Genomic DNA, 20,629 nt, shown 5'->3' on the forward strand with positions numbered 1-20,629 from the left:
TGCCCCCTGAATGGGAAGCGGTGCGAGTGCGTGTGTGTGTGTGTGTGTGTGTGTGTGTGTGTTGTGGAGCGGGATGTGGGGTACTCGGCAGCCTCGCGCTGCCTAGGCCCCTTGGAATCTCTCACCTGTCCCATCTCATCCCTCCCCATGGGTCACGGCTGCAGCTAAGGATGCCCAGGGGGATGGGAGGACTGGCAGCTAGCAGGGCCCTGGGGGTCCTGGGGGGTCAGTGGTACCAGCCTGGGACTGCAGCAAGCTGCTCCCCTTCTCTGTTGCCTTATTTGTAAAATAGCATTGATAAGCCTTTCCCTGTCCCCTTGCAGGGTCTTCATAAGGATGCAAGGAGACAGTGCCAGGAAAATGCTGTGGGCACCAAGGGTGTCTTCTATGACCCCCCCGCCCCCCAACCTTGTCTGTTGCTGGTTCTATTGTGCTTCGAGTGACAGTCAGACTCAGGTCTCTACGGCTGTGGCCAGTGGGCCAAAGTCCCCTTTCTGGCTAAGTGGTAGGTCGGGGGTTCGGGTAGGGGGGGCAGAGCTGGCCATTCAACCAAGTGTATGCCTTAAACTGGGGTGCAGAGCTGGCACTGGGCTTTTGTCTACACAGTTTCCTGTGGTCTCATCCCCTGCCAGTCAGATCCTACAGTTTTCCTTGGGCTCCCTCCTCCAGGAAGACCTCCAGAATCCCTCCATCCTACCCTCCAAGGATGCTCCCCTTCAGAGCTCACGTCCTCACACAAATCACATCCCATCCCTCATCTGCTTAAGACCCTTCAAGGCCTCCCCATTGCCCTTCAAATCATCTCCAAACTCTTCTCACTTAGCTTGCAGGCTCTGTGTTAGTTGGTTTCTGCTTCCCCCTTCGACCTCATCTTGTACCCCTCTCCCTCTCCTGTGCTCCAGACATCTGAGACTTCTGTCTGTTCCTTGAACAAATCAAGCCTTGGGGCCTTTGCACTAGCAGTTCCCTCTGCCTGGAGCACCCTTCTCTCTCATCGTCCCCTGGCTGACTCCTTTTTGCTATTCAGGTCTCGGCTGGAGGTCACCTCCACCAAGACCTTTCCTGACCACCACCCTGACCCCTCTTACAGGGCGCTGGGTTACATCCTTACTTACTCCTTACGTGTTTAGCGTCTGCCTCCCCATTGGAAGGTAAGCTGTTTGAGAGAGGCCCATTGTGCTCGCTGCACTCCCCTGGGGGGCCCCTGTGCAGGATCTGCCCACAGCAGGGACTTGGTGAGTGTTTGTTGAATGAATAGATGAACGACAGTGCTGGGGCAGGGCCAGTTTCTAGTCATCTCCTGTCCACCTGCCCAGCCAGCCTGGCCAGGGCCATTGTTGGATTCAGCCTCAGGTCCCCACCTCCTAGGCAGGGCCAGGCTTGGGGTGGGGTGCTGGGGGAGCGTGGCAGCCCCCCCACCCCCTTCACTTACGGCTACCAGCAGCTGGGATGGGAGTAACATCTGTCCCTGCCCGCAGGGCTTAGCCTGACCCAGGATCCCCACAAAGAGGATTAAGGGAGCTGGGTGAAGGAGGGGGAGCTCAGGGGGCTGGAGGATAAGGAGGGTTGGGCAGTGCAGGCTGCCGCCTGATTTGGCCCAGTGGCCCTGAGGGAGCCAGATGGTGTCAGCTTCGGACAAATGGAGGAGCCCAGGGAGGGTCTTGGCTGCATCCCTGCTTTGCATCCCTAATGGCCAGAAATATCCCCTCTAGAGGCAGACGGGTCTTGACTTGAATCTCAGGTCCACTTCTAACTGGCTGTGTGAACTTGGGAAGTCAGTCACAACATCTCAGTTTCCTTCTCTATGAAATGGGGAAGAAGGCAGGACCAGACTTCTCTGAGGATACAGTGAAAAGGCATATCCAGTGGGCCAAGCTCAGTGTCAGGCACAGAAGAGGTGTTTTGCAGGGATGGCCTTTCACCTCTCTTCTGTCTGGAGGTTTTCAGAAAACATGGTGCCCTTGAATTTTACTTACTGTTCCCGCCTAACCAGGCATAAGTCTTGGCCTCTCCTCTCCAAGCCTTGGGGTAGCTGGGCTCCTCGGCAATCTGTTTACCCACGTTCCCTTTAAAGCAGACTCAGGACCCTCTGAGCAGCTGTCCTCACTGGCCGCAGAGGTGCCCTCACACTTATGGATATAGGCCACGTGGCTGGGGACAAGCATAAGCTTTGAGCCCCTTCCATGTGTCTGTCAGCCGGCAAGCTCCGAAGCTTGGCAAATGATACCGCTAGCTCTGGGCCTGGCCTCTGCCCAGCTTGTATCCTAGACCTTTACCAAGCTGAGTTAATTTCAGTTCCCTGGGTTCTGTTGCACATCTGGGCCTTGGTGTGTGCCATTCCATGTGCCTAGAATGCTCTCGCTATCCTCAGCTGCTTGTGCAGATGTATCAAACTCCTGCAGATGTAGAAGTGGCTCCTTTTCTCAGTTTTCTGCAACCTGCCCACCACCCGGGCCAATAACACTTCCCTTCTCTATGCTGCCTCCATTTTGTACACAATCTTCTCAACCGTCTCTTTCCACATCTGTCTCCCCCCTAAAGAGGGAATCAGGCTTGGCAAGGTCTTACTCATCTTCAGTTTCCCAGGACTTAGCAGAGGGGATTGTGCATGATAAAAGAGGGATCAATCAGTGTTCATTTGGATGGATGGATGGATGAATGTAATAGGAGCTCAATAAACGCTTACATGAATGGATAGATGGATGGCTGACTATAAAAAGAGCTCAAAAGATGTTTACCTAAGTGAATGAATGAATGACTGGATAAAAGGAGGGCTGAAAACCCTTCAAGAGTCTCTCTGCTTTACTTATGATGGAACATTTACTCCCATCAGACTTGGAACTCTTCAAGGTAGGATCTGTGTCTTTCTCATCAAGTGTAAAGAACCCACTTAACCCGAGGACTCTGTCTCCCCATCAGACCAGGTTCCCTGCGGGTGTATGTGTGTCAGGGGTACACACAGAAGGGCCCTCCCCTCCAGCAGCAGCCTGGACCGGCGCACTAGTCCCTAGCCATCCTCCCTGGGCGCAGGCACAGGCGGGGCGAGTGCAGACTCACCGTCAAACAGCCCATCAGGCTCTGCTCAAAGGGCCGCTGGAAGGCCCGCGGGTCTCCGCACCAGTCCAGCAGCTCCGTGGCAGCATTGTGGAAGTTGGCAGGGTTCTGTAAGTGCTGTGGGAGAGGGAAAGGAGAGGCAGCATGAGGCTCCAGGAGTGAGGCCAGCACGCGTTAGTGTGAGAGAGTCTGGGGCCGCAAAGACCCCAGGCATCCCTGGGGAGGAGACACACAGAAAGGGGCAGGCCAGGAGTAACGAGTTTTCTCAAACTCCTTCTCATCCACCTTCCCTCTGCATCTCCGAGCCCAGCCCAGTTCCTGGTGGCATGGGGATTAGCGGCCCCATTGCAAAGATAGAAAAACCAGGGTCTAGAAAAGGGCACTAATATTAGATATTAAAATGTCTTCTGGATGCTGGCAGTGGGGTAGGAAACCCTGTGGGCTTCAGGAGGGTGGCATGTGGCTCCCATCCCTGGGGCTGCTGGCTCTCCCTGAGTCAGGACAGACTGGCCCTGGAGATTCCTCCTTGATAAGCACCCACCCCCACCCCTGCCCCAGTAACCACCACCACATGCTGCCTGCTCCGGCTTCAGCAAGCCCTGCCACAGCCAAATAGCCAGAGCAGGGGCGTCAGAAAGAGGCCTCCAGGCCACACCCAGCCGGGAAGGTGCACTCAAGCACACTGTGCCCAGGTTACTGTCACACCGTGGTCAGGTGTATGTGACTTAGCCACCCCTGTTCCCCAAACCCAGATTTCCTGGGCTCAGTCTGGCTCAGCTCGGGGGTGCAGGCCCCGCCCAGTTACGGGGTCTGAGTTAACAGAGAATGAATTCTGGTGCCAAGGCCTCTAGATCCTGCTTCAGAGCCAGGCCACGGGGCTGACAGGGGTGGAGGGTTGCTTCTACAGCTACCCCTTCCTTCCTTAACACTTATCCATGTCTTCCCAGGCCAGGCCGAACTAGGCACTGAGTCCAGGGTCATGAAGCAGGTTGGGGCCGAGCTGGGACTCCAGGGCTGGGTGTGACCGCCTGTGGGTCCTCCATCAGGACACCTAGAAGGTGTCCACAGGGGTTGGAGTGTAAGCCAGCTGCAAAGGGGATGGTGGTACCTTCTGGGATCCCTGTGTCCTCGGTGCTGGGAGAGACTGGGAACAGCAGCTGTCCCCGGGGCAGTGGCTCTCTCCCAACTTGCAGTGAGAGTCTGCCTCAGAGCCAAGGCAGGGAGGGGTCTTAGGAGCTGCCAGGTCCCAGAATTGGGAGGCGAGCCAAATGTGCTGGGGGAGCCCCTGTGGGGCCGGCGCCCTGGAGTCACACTGCCTTCATCCACAACTATCTAATGACCTAGGGCATCCCCTCCCCTCTCTGAGCCTCAGTCACCCCACCTGTAAAATGGGGATGGCAGATCACGGCTTGGTGGTGGGAATTTTTGTCTTGCTTAGGGTTCCATCACTGCTATTACGACGTGGTTTGTGAAAGGCAAGATTTAAAAGTGGATGGAGGAAAGAGAACTGAATTGGAGTATCCTCCCTCTGTGGGAGCAAAGGGAGAGAGAGAGATGAAGGAAAGAAAGAGGGCAAGCGTGCAGCAACACAGCCCTCCGTTATGGGGCCACGGTGAGGATTAAACAAGATGAGGCTTATATGGCCCCTGGCAGAGCGCCTGGCGCGTGGGATGCTCCCATGTGGGGCTGCCCTTGGCCCCGACTCTGTCTCCCAAAGGCTCCGCTGTGCACTCGGCAGCTCCCGCCCTAGCCCCACACACGGCTCTTTCTGCAAAGACAGAGCTCCCTGCGCGTGGTCTTCCTGTGGAAGACAGGAGGACTTCCACGGCTAGAAGCAGACCCTTTGAGAGGGCAGCACTGGGCCCTCGCCTCTGCCTCCTGTGCCCCCTCTAAAACCTGCCCCCTCCAAGGCCACGGGCGGCATCTGGTCTCCACGTGGAAAGCCATGCAAATCGGTTAATTCCCTGCCTAGCAGTCTCCCTCTGCTAACTGAGTTATTCCATTTATTTCCATGATGTCACACCCAATTAGCAGGGTCAGCAACCACCGCCTGGTGCTCTCAGAGTTGCCCACCTACAGCACTCCCACCCTAGGCACACCTCTTTGGGGCTCTGGGCTCCCAGTCTCATGGGCCCAGTTTTGTTCTGGCCCCCAAGCACCCAGCCTCCCATATCGGTCCAGCCCACCTCTGAGCTTCTCCACTCTCGACCCAGCCAGTTCACGTGGCCTTCGGCTTGGGCTATGGGTAGTGACTCGTGGGTGCAACTCATTGGTAGAAAGGACGTCAGGCACCCCATTCAGTAGCTATTGCTCTGTGGCTCTGTGGCCTTGGCCAAACCTCCTGCCCTCTCTGTGCTTTTGTCATCTGTTTAGACTACAAGGTGGCTACGTGATGCAGTGAAATGAACAGGATAGACCTGGACCAAACCCCATCTCGGCCACTGAGTCACACAGCCTGGGTGTGTTCCTAAGCTTCAGATCTCTCATCTGCAAAATGGGGTGGGGACAGCTTGCAGGGCTGCTGCAAAGTTTAGAAACAACATACGTCGTGACATCCTCATTACAGAGTAGGTGTCAGGTAAAGACTGCTATTGCTTGATATGCTAGGACCTCTGTACAGTTTCTTGTTTCTCCTGCAAGCTCCTTGAGAGCAGAATTAGGGCCCCATTCACCTCCAGAACCCCCAAAACTGGCACGAGGCCAAGTCCATGCATTAATGGTTAGTGAGCAGCTAGCTGGCCAAAGGATGGTCCATCTGCAGAGCTGGCCAGCAATCTGGCAGCTTCAGAACGGGTCCCCAGTGGAGGGGCCAGGGCTGGGTGGGCTGAGCTTGGCTACCCTTTGATGATATGGGGATGGGAGCACAGATTTGAATCACAGGCAGAGGCCTCCCTGGCTGTGGCTGTTACTGGATACTAATACCCCGTCCCTCCCCAGGAAGCCTGCCCATCTCTACAATTTCTCAGAAGATCCTCCTGGGCTATATCCACTGGCCACTGAGTCTGTTGGAGCAGGAGTTGGGGACACCGATGCCCAGATTAGGGACTGGCTACCCAGACCAAGTGATGAATGCATTTTATCAGTCCATCTGTGAATCAAATGATCCATCCATCCATCTACCCATCCATCCATCCAAAAATCAATCAATTCATCCATGCATCTATCTACTTGCCCACCAGCCCATTCATCCATTTACTACTTTATCCATCACTCATCCATCCATTCATCTACCTACCTATCTTCCTAACCATCCAGAACTTATCCAACCACCCACTTATCCATTCATTCATCTATCCATCATCTACATCCACCTACCATCCGCTCACCTAACTGCCTTTCCATTTGTCCATCCATCCACCCATCCATTCATTCCCTTAGCTATTGATCTGTCAGTCCACCCCTCTCTCATTCTTCCCCAACATATCTGGGCCCCACCCTGGCCTGGACTCTGCTGATTTACAGAGGAATACGGCACATCCTCTGCCCCTGAGGAACTCAGCCTGGTGGGAGACCTGATGTATACCTTGCAGGGTATCTTAAGGGAGAAAGAGCAGGATGGGTGAGGTAACTGGGTGCCTAGGAAGCACCAGGGCTCAGAAATGGGAAGTGCAGATACTCAAAAGGGCACCTGGGGTTTGGGGAGGTTGCTGTGCAGGAATTAGCTGATTTGCATGGCTTTGCACGTGTAGCCCAGATAAGCCTGTGGGGACATGAGTAGGGCATGTTGTAGAGGGGGCACTGGTTCTCCCTTTACCTGAGGCTGAGAAAGGAGAAAGACAGCTGAGACAGAGGCCTGGAGGGAAGATGGATAGCTGGGTGCTCGGGGGCTGGCGAGTGCCAGCAGTGGCTAGAACCGGGGTGGGTGGACAGGGAAGGCTGCGCTGTAGAAGTCAGGCAGGACCGAGAGTCGGAGGCCGTGAGGCCCCCGATGGGAGCCACAGCTCCACCGGCCAGAGGTAGGCACAGCCAACACATGCATCATCCTCAGGGCACGCAGACCTTTCTCTTCTAATTAGGATACGGGACATCTGAGAATCAACAGTCTTCAGCCAGCCGCGGTCGCCCTCTGGGGCAGCTGAGGAGCAGACAGACATCAGTGCTGAGCTGTGTCTGCCTGGAAGTGCGGGAGTGGGCGTGGAGGACACAGGGAGCTCTGGATAGCCCGGGAGGGGGGGCATCTGGACAGCCTGCTCACCCTCACTGATGTGCCACTCTCTGGCCCAAACGCAGAGCTCTGTGTGTGTGTGTCTGTGTGTGTGTGTCTGTGTGTGTGTGTCTGTGTGTGTGCAGGGCAGGCCGGGGGAGGGCAGTGGAGGCGATCCCTGGCTTTTCAGCAGCTCTGGGACCCAATGGCTGGGTGTGCATCACGATGCCCATTTACAGACGACGGGAGATGAAGTGGTGACTTAATCAAGGTCAGGAACCCAGTGAGTGGTGGAACGGGGGCTCAGGTTCGCTGACTGGTAAATCTGAGTCCTGTGTGCCATGCTTCAAGAGGGCTGCTCCTGGGTGGGCTTCTGCCCCCGCTGGATCCCTGGGAGGCCCAGGGACTAAAGGGCACCCTGATTCCCGCAGGGAATCAGACGCAGAGAGAAAAGTCAAGTTGTGAGCAGGTTTTAGGGGGAGCTGTTTGCCCAGCACACAGAGGGCTCTGGCATAGGGGCTTGACTGTATGATTGGGGGTGGAGCCATTGACAGCTGATCCCTCATGGGCGGAAGAAACTGGGTCAAAGGCAGAGCTGGGAGACAGCCCCGAAGAGCCTAGAGGCGGAGGAGAAGGAGGAGAAGGAGGAGGAGGGAAGGGCAGGGGAGGAGGAGCCCATCGTCTGGTTTCTATTCTGTGACGGGGAACAGAGGCGCAACTGGCGTTTGGGAGAGCTTTTTGGGGGAGTTCAATCTGTAACAAGTCTTCTTCAATTTCCTCTCCTCAGACCAGGCCCAGGCTTCTGAGATTGCTCTGTGTGATGCTAATGGGACGGCACATATCCCTCGTTCCTGCCGACTAGCCTCAGCTCCACTGGGCCCTGGTGTTCGGTGGGGAGGGGGCATGCTGGGTGGGGGTGGGACTGTGAGCTCTGCCCCTGCCTCCCCCGGGGTCCTGAGGCCAGAGGGCTACGCTGGCTACCCGAGCTGCCAGCTAAGCCCGCCTAAGCCAGGGGCCTCGCCACAGCTGTCCCCTCCCTGTGACTGAGACACTGAGGACAAGAGCCCCCGCCACAGTGAGCTGATCACCTGCCACGTGCCAGCCTGGGCTACGTGCTCCGCCCACAATGTCCTCAGAGCATCCTACGAGGTCGGCCTTATTGGACCCACTTCGCGGGGGAAACTGAGGCTCAGAGAAACAGAGGGACAGGCCTGAGATTGTACCGTGGGTGGGTACGTGGAGGAGTGTGGATTTGGGCTCAGGTCGGTTTGATGCCAAAGCCTCTGCCCCTTCCGCCACATCTGCTCCTTCCTGGAGTAAAACAACACCGGAGCCTGTGCAGGGACACTGCTGCCCTGGGCTGCAGGGAGGCTGAGCCCAGAGGGTGGCCGCATCACTCCTGGTCGCCACTGGGGGGCATCTGCCTGCCCAAGCGTAACCAGGCTTCTTAAAGTGGGGACCTCTGAGCCCACCGTGAACAATCCAGACAGGGTACTGGCAGGCGAATCGCGTCTTAAGCTTGGTGTGAGCGCAGGCAGGAGGGGGAACTTGTACCCTCTGGGACGAGGCCCTCCTGGCACCAGTGGGGCTGGACTGTGTGACTTCGGGTGGCTCCCTTCCCCCTTCTGGGCGTTGGTTTCCTCTTCTGTAAGACGGCTGACGTTCCCAGGACCTTTCCTTTTCTATTTCTTTACAGAGACCCCCTGGAGCAGGGAAGTGGGGAGCTTGGGTCTGGGAAGGAGATTAGGCACTTCACTGCATCCTCAACACAGCCCAGAGCGCACAGCAGAGCTCAGAAAGGGCACGACACCGGCCCAAAGACAAACAGCTGGGAAGGGAAGGGGAGGGACAGGAGAGAGCCGGCATTTGAACCCAGGTGAGTGATTCCAGTGCGAGGCTGGTCCGTGCCAGCCACGATCTCACGAGGTGGGCAGCTGGGGAGCCTTAGGCAGTCAGCCTTGCCCACTGTCACCTCCACCCAGCACCTTGCGTGCTCAGCTACACAGTGTAGAGCATCCCCACTGCTCCGCCCGCCTCGCCTGCCCTGCCCTCGCCAGCGGGCCTGGCTGCCAGAGGTGGAGGAGCAAGCCCGGGCCACACACCCACCTGCTTGATGCACTGCAGTCGGTCATTGGTCTGTTGGATGTGCCTGTCCATAGAATTCATTCTGGCCGTTTCACTGGGTTCTACCCGAGAGCCATGAACGTTGTCCAGCCTGTGAAGACAGAGGAGAGTGGGTGTCACTGGGGTTGTGCCAGGCCCGCCGGCCTCATCGCCACCCTCCTGCCCCGTGCCGGCCTCAGTGGCTCCCAGCAGGTTCCAGGGCCCTTCGTGAGCTGTGGTGGCCTCTGCCCCGGGCAGCCCCGCGCTGGAAGGAGGAACTGCGGCTTCTCCACGCTCAGCCCTGGGGGAACCCCATCTGGGCTGAGGGCAGGAGGTGCTCCTGCGTGTTCTCTGTGGGTGGCTCACGTGGGCGCTGGGCAGGCGTGTCCACCACGCATTTCTACACACACGTGCATGTTGGGCGGCGGCGGTAGGGACGACGGCTCCATCCGCAGGTTCCCAGCACGGGGCTTATCCACTCGATGTGGCTGTGTGTGCGTGTGGGCGCGTGTGTGTGCACGTGTGCACGGAGATCTTCCCACATGACGACCTTGACTGCATGTGTGGTCTGAGTGCAGCAGTCCCGTCATGGGTGCCCTCCCTGAACCCCCCGCGCCTTAGAGTTTGCAAACCACCATTCCATGTTTCCCCTTTGCCCTCCCGGGAAAGAAGGAGGGCAGCCATCAGCACTGCCTCCTTTTCCAGATAAGGAGACTGAGGCTCAGAGAGAGGAAGGAGTTGCCCGGGATGGCACAGGGAGCCTGTGTCAGAGCTCAAACGAGGCCCCGGGGCTCTGACTGCCAGTTCACGGCCGAGTGGTTGGGGGACACAGCTGTCACACTCAACAGGCTCACTCTTCCTGAATGGCGCTGGGCCTGGGGCACATAAGCATGCAGGTGAGGAGGCCCCTGGAGCCCCCAGGCCTCTCCAGGGAGGCCTCGACTGCAAAGGCAGAGATGGAGATAGCGATGGAGGAGGAGAGGCAGTGAGACAGAGAGAGAAGAGCGAGGTTTCACCTCTGGTACCCCCACTGCTCATGGGTCCAGGTTCTCGGGCCAAAGCAGAAGTCTGCGCATCACTGGCTGTTTGCCCTCCCATGAGCCAGGCTGCAGACACGTGGGTCAGACACAGGGTGCTCAACAGAGGCCTCCGGCACCTGGCCTTCTCTGCTATCCCGAAATACTGCCCCCTGAAGGCCCCCCATCTCTGTCCATGTCACCAGGTCTCATCTACCAAGTACTTTCTGTAGGCTGGGCCCTTGCATTCTCTTCTTGACTCCTCACGCCTACTCTGTAAGACTAGAAGCATCTCCATTTTACAGATGAGGAAACTGAGGTCTGAAATCTGCCAAGTCCCATGGCTAGTGGAAGCTTGGACCGTGTCTGTCTGCCTGTCTGCTCCCATGCCCTGGCTCTCTGCCCCCAGCACGGGCACCCTGGTTGGGGAAATTGACACCATGCCTGGCCGCAGCCTCACGAAGAATGCCCTGTTCCTCTTCCAAGGAGCTCCTCACTACACTGCTCCTTTAAAGCACTTCTTATTGTTCCATTTGTGCTTGAAAAGGCAACTCATTTGCGTGGTTCAAAAATCACGGGTGTCCAGTGAAGTGCTGGCCTTGTTCAGCCCCCAGGGGCCTGCCCCCAGGGGCCTTTCTGGAGAGAACCAGTGTCACCCGTCTCCTTCTGAGGGACTCATCTTAGAGAAGCAAATATCTATGTGTACTATCCCCTGCCACTCCTTAAAAAAACCCCATAAAACGGTAGCATTCTGTACACACTATCTGGACCTTGCTTTTTTCCTCTTAATAATATCTCAAAGTTTATTCCACATCAAGACATAAAGAGCCTTTTCATTTTTTAATGGCTGCACAGTATTCCCAGGCACCGATGAATCATTTATCCAACTGCCATCTGAATGTCCACCCCTGCCAGGTGCTGTCCTAAGGCCCGAGGTCCTAGAAAAGGCCCTTCTGCTCCAGGGGTTCACACTCTAGCCCAAGTGATGAGGCCTGAGCTGTCCCCAGATTTTATTATTGCAAACAGTGTTGAAGGATCGCCTTTTACATCAGCCACATCATTATGTGTGAATTAATCTAGAGAACACACTCTTGGAAGTGGAGTTTCTGGGTCATTTGGGCATTTGTACTTTGATAAATGCTTGCTGGATTCACCTTATCTTGGAGCTTTCCAGCAAAAAGGTAAAAATGGGGGTAGCATCCCCACATTGATCTCTCCTACCCTCACCCCACCAGCACCCCTCCATTCACACCACTATCACACATTTACATACCCAGGTATCCAAGTTCTCCATTACTTATCCATTTAAATGCCCGTCTGTCCATCCATCCACCCACCCACCCAAACATCTTCAGCCTCCCCTTGCCCATCCATGCATGCTTCCAACTCACCTAGTAAACACTTATCAATATCTATACTGTGCTAGCTCTACGGGGCATGAGAGATGAAAACGAAATCAGTTTCTTGGGTTCATGGAACTCTTGGTCTAACTCCATATCCACTCCATGTCACCTATTAGGTGACTATTTGTTGAACTCCTCTTAAAAGTTAGGTGCTGGTCCAGGCACTAGGCAAAGACACTGTTACTATATCCCCACTTTACAGATGAGGAAACTGAAGCCCAGGGGTTATAGTAGCAGCTCCAGAATCCTGGCTTTCCCACTACAACCAAAACTTTTGTACAGGTACTGGGGATGGGCCAGGGAGGGTGGAGGGTACCACCGTCTTGTAGGTGTGTGTGTCAGCGGGGAGAGTGGTGACAGGGTACTCCCCTTGCTACACCTGTAGGTCCCCCAAGCAGGGGCTGGGTTTCTCCTGCTGAGTTTACCTGCATGGAACCTCAGCCAGTGCTCACATGACGAGGACTCTAGGGACCAGGGACAAACCCTGGTGGGGGAAGCAGGGACATGGGTGGGGCCCAGAGCAGGAGTGAGCCAATGCCACCTTCGGTGAGGCCACTTCAGTTCCTGGTGCCAGATGCCATCTGAGTGGAAGAGACCCTGGTGGTCTCCCAGGCACCTGGCCTGGTGAGGTAAACAGGGAGCTGGGTCTTTCCAGCCCCACCCAGGACATGAGTGAACACTGGCTGCCAGGGTCCCAATTACAGAGTGCCATTTCCACAGTCAGTGGGGCAGGGACGCCAAGCCAAAGGGACCCATTAAACAAAGGCCTGGGGACTTCCCTGGTGGCGCAGTGGTTAAGAATCTGCCTGCCAATGCAGGGGACACGGGTTCAGTCCCTGGTCCAGGACGATCCCACATGCCACGGAGCAATGAAGCCCGTGCACCACAACTACTGAACCTGTGCTCTAGAGCCCGCTAGCCACAACTACTGAGCCCACGTGCCACAACTACTGAGGCCCGCATGCCTAGAGCCTATGCTCCGCAACAAGAGAAGCCACTGCAACGAGAAGCCTGCGCACCGCAACGAAGAGTAGCCCCCGCTTGACGCAACTAGAGAAAGCCTGCGCACGGCAACGAAGACCCAACGCGGCCAAAAAAAACCCAGAAAAAAACAAAGGGCTGCGCCAAGTCTGGAGGAGCCTGAAGGAAAATACAAAGAAACCCCAGGCCTGTGCAGGCCTAAATCCCCTGGCTGCAGGCTGCAGCCAACCAGGACAAAGGGCCTGTGGTGGCCCAAGAGGCCAGCAGGGGGTGCTGTTGATGAAGCTAACTGCCCAGGGGGCTAGAAACCTGCACTGTGGAAATCTGGTGAGGGATTAGGTGGCCACACAACACACTGTCTCTAAGTAGGAACTTTTGGGGGATTTCCCTGGTGGTCCAGTGGGTGAGACTCCACACTCCCAATGCAGGGGGCCCGGGTTCGATCCCTGGTTGGGGAACTAGATCCCGCATGCACGCTGCAACTAAGAGTTCGCATGCCGCAACTAAGAGTCTGCATGCCACAATGAAGATCCCGTGTGCTGCAACTAAGACCCGGCTCAGCCAAAAAAAAAAGAGAAAGAAAGAAAAGTAGGAACTTTTCCCAGGGTGGGCACGGCCTTTTGTCTATAGTGTCAGAGACCTAGTGGGGCCTTGATAAATGCTTGTAGAATGACTGACAGATCATTTCTGGGGCCTGGGGCTGCTCATCCCACCCAGGGAAGCCCCAAGCAGGCACCAGGAGTCCAGACTCACCCAGACAGCCACCTGGGGGCCCAGAGGTTGTCCTTTCCTGTTGAGCCATGGCAGGGGGCCACAGGTTTCCCCCGAGGAAGCAAACAGTAAAGGGGAGATAGACTGTCGGGTTTGTCTCCACTCTGGCTCATGGGCAATCTTTTCTAGAGGCCAGTGGCTGGACTAAGTTGGCTTCTGGATTCAAAGATGCTCAGAATATCATTGGCCAAAGGTGTTTTGAGGTGTCCCACCACCCTGAGTTCAGCTGGTTTTATTCTGGGGAGTCTGAGGCCCACAGGTGCTGTGTCCCAGGTCACACAGCATGTCTGGGCTGGATCTAGACCCCAGGGGGCTTTTCTCCCAGGCCGGGGCTCCATGTTGTAGGAACCAAGAAATGAATGACTGGGCCTGGGACACCTGTGAGACCCAGAGCGCTGACAGGAGAGACATCACAGGGACAACTGTGTGTCGTGTATGTCTTAATCTATAAAAGAACAAAATGTCTGGCTGATTAAGGAGATACTCAGGTGACATTTTTAAACCACCAAGATCATTGGGAAATTGGGGTTATTAACACCAGGAATGGATGGGGCTGGAGGCTCCACCCCTGCAGAAAAAGGGTCAAAGCCTAGAAGGCTAAAGATTATGGACATGGAGAGAAGAGGAGGGCTGAAGGAGGCATGAGAGAGCTAATAGCTCACTGAGGGGCAGTCTGAGATCTTCCATTAGTTCTGCACCTGCTGTGTTTAGGCACCAGGCCAGGCCCTGTGCACTGATAATTCACTCAATCCTAAAAGGCTCAGAGAGGTGAAGTGACTTGCCCAGGATCACACAGCCAGGACAGTGTTGGGCTGAGATTCAAACCCTCTGCCTTTCTAACCATTAATGTGTTGTTCCTTCAACTCCTCCAAGACTGTCAGAGCCTCCTGGAAGTCCCCACCCAAGGCTGTGCCTCAGCCCAAAGAGATGTTCCCCTGGTTCCACCCAACCTGCCCAAACCCATCCACTTGCTTCTAAGGCCATCCTGGTGCCACTGGGCTCCCTGCCTGCTGGCCAGTGCCAGGAAGTGGCGAGCGCTCAGCGGCCAGCAGAGGTCGCTCTCCGCCGCAGGAGCGTTGCTGGGCTTGGCTGCAGTCTCTCTCCTCCCAGCCTGGACTCCTAAGCTAAGAGTCGAGTTGCTACAAATCCTCCGTGGCGGCTGCAACTCCAGTGCCCACAGAGGCCAGGCTCCCTCCCAACTGGAGATCACTGTTGGCCCGGCCCTGGGTGTACCCAGGGCCTCGGCCCTTCTTCTTGCCATCTGCCTGCCTCCCAATGGGGAGTGAGCTCAGGCAGTCAACCGCCTGTGGCCCCTGGCCCTCCCTCCTGGTCTGAGCAGCCACCGGCCTGCAGGAGATGCACAGCTAGTCAGCTTGGGGGCCTGGAGGCAGCCCAGCTCTGCCACCCTCCTCCAGGCCTCAGTTTTCCCATCTGTAAAACGAAGGCTAGCAGGCCGCTGGCAGCCCTTCAAACTCAACATCTTAGGATTTTGGTGTCAGGAGCTCCAGCTGTTTGGAAAATGCCATCTCAACAAGTGTAGGATGCTTGACTTTAGAACTGCGAAGCCTGTCTCAAGGCAGGCCTGCGGGGAGCCTGAAGGCCCAGGAAACTCTGGTAGAACCGTTGCTCCAGGGTCACCTAAGACCGCAGACACTGCCCCCCTCTCTGTTACACACTTTTCCTTGCAGCTTACGCTCAGCTTGGCCTAACTGCACGTAGGCAGGTTTTCTGATGGTGACATCTGGGTTGGCCGGTCTTCTCAGCTCCCAGGGGAGCTCTTGAAAGGGCCAAGCTTCCATTCTGCACGACTCACCACTAGCGGGGCATGGGCAAGTTCAGCCTCAGAGGAGCCCAAAACAGAAGACAAGCTCAGGAAAAGCTAGCTGCTCTCAGGCACGTAGGGCTGCTCAGAGAGTAGACTGTTGAGAGCTGAAAGGGCGCCTGGGAACCACCGGCTCCCGGGTCCTCATGCAGCAGGATGGACACAGGGGAGACAAGGGCGAGCGGGACTGGAGCCCATCTGTCGGGGTCTAAGGAGGGCCCTGGGTCATCTCCAGGCTCCCTGGAAGCATCTCTCCTGGTCTGAAATGCTGGGGGAGGCACATGGCCCTCAGCAGGCCTCCTCCCTAGAAACGGGGAACAGGGTGCTCTCAGCTGCCCCGTGGAAAGTGGGGTCCTGGAGCCCTGGAGGCAGCTCCCTGGGGCTGACATCAGCAGTACTAATATCAGTGTGTTTTATTTTTCCCTTTTGAGGCCAAACAAGTTAACTGGCACACTTAACACACAAGCACCCAGGGGAGAGGCATTTGCATATGTGTGTGCACACCCACATAATTAGGTACCCCCTTTGCACACTTACGCATAGGTATATGCACACACTTGAGGGCTGGCCCAGACGTATAGAGCACACACAACTCCTGACAGCTTGCACCGGCAAGTGGCAGGTCCCCAGGGGAGCTGTGTGAGCAGTGGTGTGCAGAAACAATTCAATCACCATGCACATCTGCAGCTCAGATTCCCCCGGGGCGAGCAGTGCCGGCAACGGCGGTGGGGGGACTATACCTACAGTCTGCAGAGCAGAGGCTGCATTCCAAGACACTGCCAGGGCCAAGGAGCTTGGGACATGCCTGCTGGTCAGCCTGGTGGCAGAGCCTGGGGTTCCAGGGGACCCATCCCGACCAGCCCCTTTCTAGTTTTCAGACTCCAAGAGGGGCAGATGTCGTGGGCCCTGGGTTCAACAGTGACCTGAGTGTGACAGTGTCACTCTAGGTCCTCCTCTGCCTGGCCCCCACCTCCCACTACTCCCCGCTGATCCTGTGTGTCCTCCACGTGGGGCTGCTCCCTGCCTCCTGGACAGTGCTCTGAAGATCACACCTCTACGTCTTTGCCTCAGCCCAGAATGCCTGGCCCCCTTCATCCATTAAGGCCTGGTTCAACGGTCACCCTCTTGGTTGGTTTCCCCCAGCAGAGCCACTCACTTCTACTTCTATGTCCTCAGTGCCCCTGTCACGCACCCCCAACTTGGTGGTACTAGACCAGTGGGGTGTCTTTGCATCTGGCTCCCCCGTCAGCTGGGGTGTCTTCCAGTTATGGATTCCCAGAGCCTAGCCTAGGGCCTGGTACCCAGCAGGTGCTCAGCAATGTTTATTAGATGGATGGATGGATGTGTGGATGGATGGCCATCATTGGGCCCAGAGTGGCAAGAGCTGAAAACCCAATGACTCAGCCCTAATCAGAGGATCTTAAGACGGGGAGAGACTCTGATAACTCGGTCTGGGGTTCCCAAAGAGTGATGCGTGTACCACTGGTGGAACGAAGATGATTTTAGGTGGTCCATGGGCAAAACTTGTACATTTTCATAGTGAAGTATTTGGACTAGAACAATTATCACTGGTGAGTTCGTGGACATTATTATTTAGGACAGGGTTAAATAAGGGAGGGATGGCAAACCTAAAAGGATTAAAGAACCATTTTAAACATAGTATAAATGGTATGAAAGTGACGGAAGTTAAGCAAGCACTGATGGAGTTTGATGCCTTCCTCCTCTTAAAAGTAAAGGAGCTCAGAGAGGTGTAGCAGCTCTGCAGCCTGCACCAGACACACTGCCTGGAGGCAGAGGAAGAGGGTGGTGGTGAAGCAAAGACAGTCAGAGTGACTTTGTGTCCTATCCCAGGGAAGTCAGGGAGGTGGGGCAGAGGGACAGACGTGAGGGGGGAGAGGGAGGAAAGAGGCAACTCCAGGCAGCTGACCAGGCCCAGCTGCTTCCCATTCTTGGCCAGGCAGCTGGAGCAGGCCCTTGGGCCACCTTGTGGCCTTGCATGGGGTGAGGCCCCTGGGTAGGGGGTGGGCCCTGAGAGCCAGACCTTCTTGGCTGGGAGACTGTGGGAGGGCACTTTATTTCCCTAAGCCTTCATCTGTCAAACAGAAAGGTGCATCGCCTCCTGGCCCACTGCGCTGAGGAGCTGAGTAAGTGAAGTCACTCAGGGCACAGTGTTCTGAAAAGGGAAATCCTGATTTGGTCAACATCTCTTCCAAATCCAGGTCCCCCTCTCAACTCCAGGAGTGCCCCATGACAAGACTCGACCAGGCTCCACACCTCCTGGCCACAGAGTTCAGATGCTCTGGCTTGGCACTTGAGGTTCCTGGAAGGGTAGACCTACTTCTCTCCATGACCCCATCTCCCAGCTCCCACTCTCCTCTACAGGAACCCCTACTGTCAATGGTCGTTAATGGGACAACACAATGTACCCTGGGTGCTTCAGAGAGGGGGCTTCCTGAGGGCAGCCTTGTACACCTGACAACCTGTTCTGGGACACAAGAGTTAATCCAGAGGAGAGGATGGCTAATTTGGGAGAACACGTGTTGATGCTATGCTGACAAAGCTGCCAGCCCACTGTCCCGACCCACACTGTGCTGGGAATCCCAGCTGTACTTGGGTGTGCCTCATCCCCCTGGGGCATGTGACACCTTAGCAGGCCCAGGCCATGCCCTTGAGGCCAAACTCTCCTGCCACCCTCTGGCCACACTCCAAGTCCGTGACCTCAGAGTGAACTTTCACTGACAGCTTCTCTCCCCAAAAGGTGAAGGAGGGCCAGCTTCAGCCCTGGATAAGGTTGCTGGGTTTTCTCTCATTCCCAAGGCTATGCCACCTCTGCTTTTTGTTTCCTCAGAATGAAAAGGGAAACTGAACAAGTACTGAACCTATATGTGCCAGACAAAAGGCTCAGATGCCATGAAGTGGGAAAGAGGGAGGGTGGAAACAGTTCCTTAAGGGCACTCAGAGATCAAAGGGTGGGATGAAGCTGGAGATAGAGCCAGGGTCCCCTGACTACCATCTGGTGTCCTCTAGAAGGCTGTAAATACCCTGCAGATATTCCTACAGCTCCAGCTCTAGGAAAAAGAGGTGTTCTCCACTGTGTCTTCATTACCCCAGCCCCTCAAGGCTCCAAATCCATTCACCTGGCATTCTCCAGGAGCTCCAGACAGGGGCAGGGGCAATGGCATGTCCAAAGGAGAGTCAGATATAACTAGATGAGCCCTTAAGAAGCACATAGGGCTGTGGTGTATGGGACGCTACTTCTACCTCCTGCACCCATGACAGGCATGACTAATCAGTCACTGTACTCTTCCCACTGGGTCCAGACATGCCCAGCCAATCCTCCACACATCCTTCTGCCCAGCCATTCTTAACCACTTGGTACTGACACATGAGAAGAAAACCTCTGGGCAGCTCCATTTTTTTTTTTTTTTTTGCTGCACCAGGAGGCATGTGGGATCTTAGTTCCTCGACCAGGGATTGAACCCGAACCCTCTGCACTGGAAGCGCGGAGCCTTAACCACTGGACCACCAGGGAAGTCCTGGGCAGCTCCATTTTTAAAAGGAGAGTGACCAGAGGCCTCGAGTGGGGAGAGCTTAGCCTGAGGTCACCAGCCAGTCAAGGCATGAGCAGAGACCTGCGTGCAGATTTCCCAATTCCTGACTTAGTCCTCTTTTCCCTAAACTGGGAGTCAGAGCCAGGCTCTTCTTGAGCTGAGAGCCCACGTATGGACCACTCAGGCAAGCCAGCCACATTTCAAGCAACCTTACATCAATCACGGTCTCACAGCAGCTTGTGGACAGTACTATCCTATTTTGCAGAGGAGAAGATTAAGGCTCAGAGTGGGTGGGTGATTACTACCCAGTCACACAGGGATGACACAGGCTGGCCCAGGACAATAGCTGTTTCTCCTGAGCCTGGGCTTTTATTTTTATGTGTATACCTTTTCTTTTAGTTAGTCCCTATGAACTGTCAGATTTTTCCAAAAGATTTATTTGCACTAAAAGTGGTAGATGATAAAAACAAGCAGTCCTCATGGCTTAGATCTAGAATGGATCTGGGGATCTGCTCAGGCCCATCATTTACAGATGAGGAAACTGAGGCCCAGGGCAGGGGCAGGGGTGGAGGTGGAGCAGAGCCTTGAGCCTCTGTTCTGGGTCAGAAGTGGGGGCCAGGGCCACACCCAGGCCTCGGGAGCCCTGGCTGCCCTGAACTTCTTGGCTCTCTCTGCCCCACCCATGTCCAGGCACCTCCTGCAGGTGCCGGCTGAGGGCAGGCCTGCGGGCCCAGACTGCTCAAATAGGGGCCTGCCCCGGGGAGCTCTCACGGGTCTCGAGGTGGCGGGGGTGGGGAGGGACAGGGTGACTATGACAGGCTATGCCAAGCCTGGTGGGAGCAAGGGCTCTGTTCCCCCTGGGGAGCATCTGTGGTTTTTTCTGCAGAAGCCCTGTGACGTCCCCGTGGCTCCGTGTGGATTTCTGGCGTCCCAGCTGGGCTGAAGCTGGCACACTGACCCCGTAAGTCCTGCCTCTTTCTAGAAGGCCTGTGGTGCAGGGGGTGAGTCAGCTGGGATCTGGTGCCCATCACCCTGGCTGTCATCAAATCTGCACGCGGGGAATCTCTGGGTCTGAGGCTACTCAGGGACTAAACCACCCCTGACCCAGGCTGGGAGTGGGAGCCTCATCCCTGGAACCCTCCAGGGACAAGCTGGACACCCCACAGGCAGCCTGAAAACATGCTCCCTGAATGTCTGCTGAGAGACAAAAATTCACACTAGGTGCTCCAAAATCGTGTGCTGACTTGACACTCTCACTGTGCAAGGCACTCCACAGTTTACAAAGCACCGATGTCATAACCTCATTTGACCCTAGTTATCACCTCATTTACACGGGCAGTATAGCTTAGCGGTTAAGGTCACCAGGCTGCCTGGGTTCAAATCCTGACTCTTTCACTTGCTAGCTTCTGTGACCTGCAGCAAAATGCTGTTCTCCGAGTGCCTCAGGCTCCCCATCTGTAAAACGGAGGCGATAATAATAACGGTGCCTACTCCGTAGGCTGCTGTGCTCGTTAAATGAGTTACTGAATAGGAAGCACTTAGCACAGCCCCAAGCACGTGGGCCCTGGCTCTACACAGGACCCAGGTGGGCCTTATCATCTCCATCGCAGGCAGGAGGAAACCGGGGGTCAGAGAGGAGCCGGTACTTGCTGGGGGGTGGGGGGAGTTAAAAGCCAACCACCCTAGACACTAAAGACCTTCAACTTTTTTTAGAAACCGAGTTTTAAAACTTATTTTTCAACCTTGCAACAACATCTTAGGCAGAGGCTCAGCTTATGCAACAG

The 20,629-nt window shown here is 55.8% G+C and overlaps 1 protein-coding gene across 2 annotated transcripts in view; it reads right to left on the bottom strand.

Annotated features, from left to right (window-relative positions):
- ZMIZ1 (zinc finger MIZ-type containing 1) overlaps positions 1–20,629 on the bottom strand; it is a 233,578-nt gene that overhangs the window by 98,080 nt on the left and 114,869 nt on the right. For both annotated transcript variants that reach the window (XM_059900907.1, XM_059900906.1), the window contains exons 5-6: positions 9,305–9,413; positions 3,058–3,171 (exon numbers count right to left, since the gene is read on the bottom strand). In XM_059900907.1, coding sequence (XP_059756890.1) covers positions 3,058–3,171; positions 9,305–9,364 — 174 coding nt within the window. In that variant the 5' untranslated portion in view covers positions 9,365–9,413. The remainder of the gene's footprint in view (positions 1–3,057; positions 3,172–9,304; positions 9,414–20,629) is intronic.

Source organism: Balaenoptera ricei, chromosome 16, assembly GCF_028023285.1.
Source record: "Balaenoptera ricei isolate mBalRic1 chromosome 16, mBalRic1.hap2, whole genome shotgun sequence".
NCBI lineage: Eukaryota > Metazoa > Chordata > Mammalia > Artiodactyla > Balaenopteridae > Balaenoptera > Balaenoptera ricei.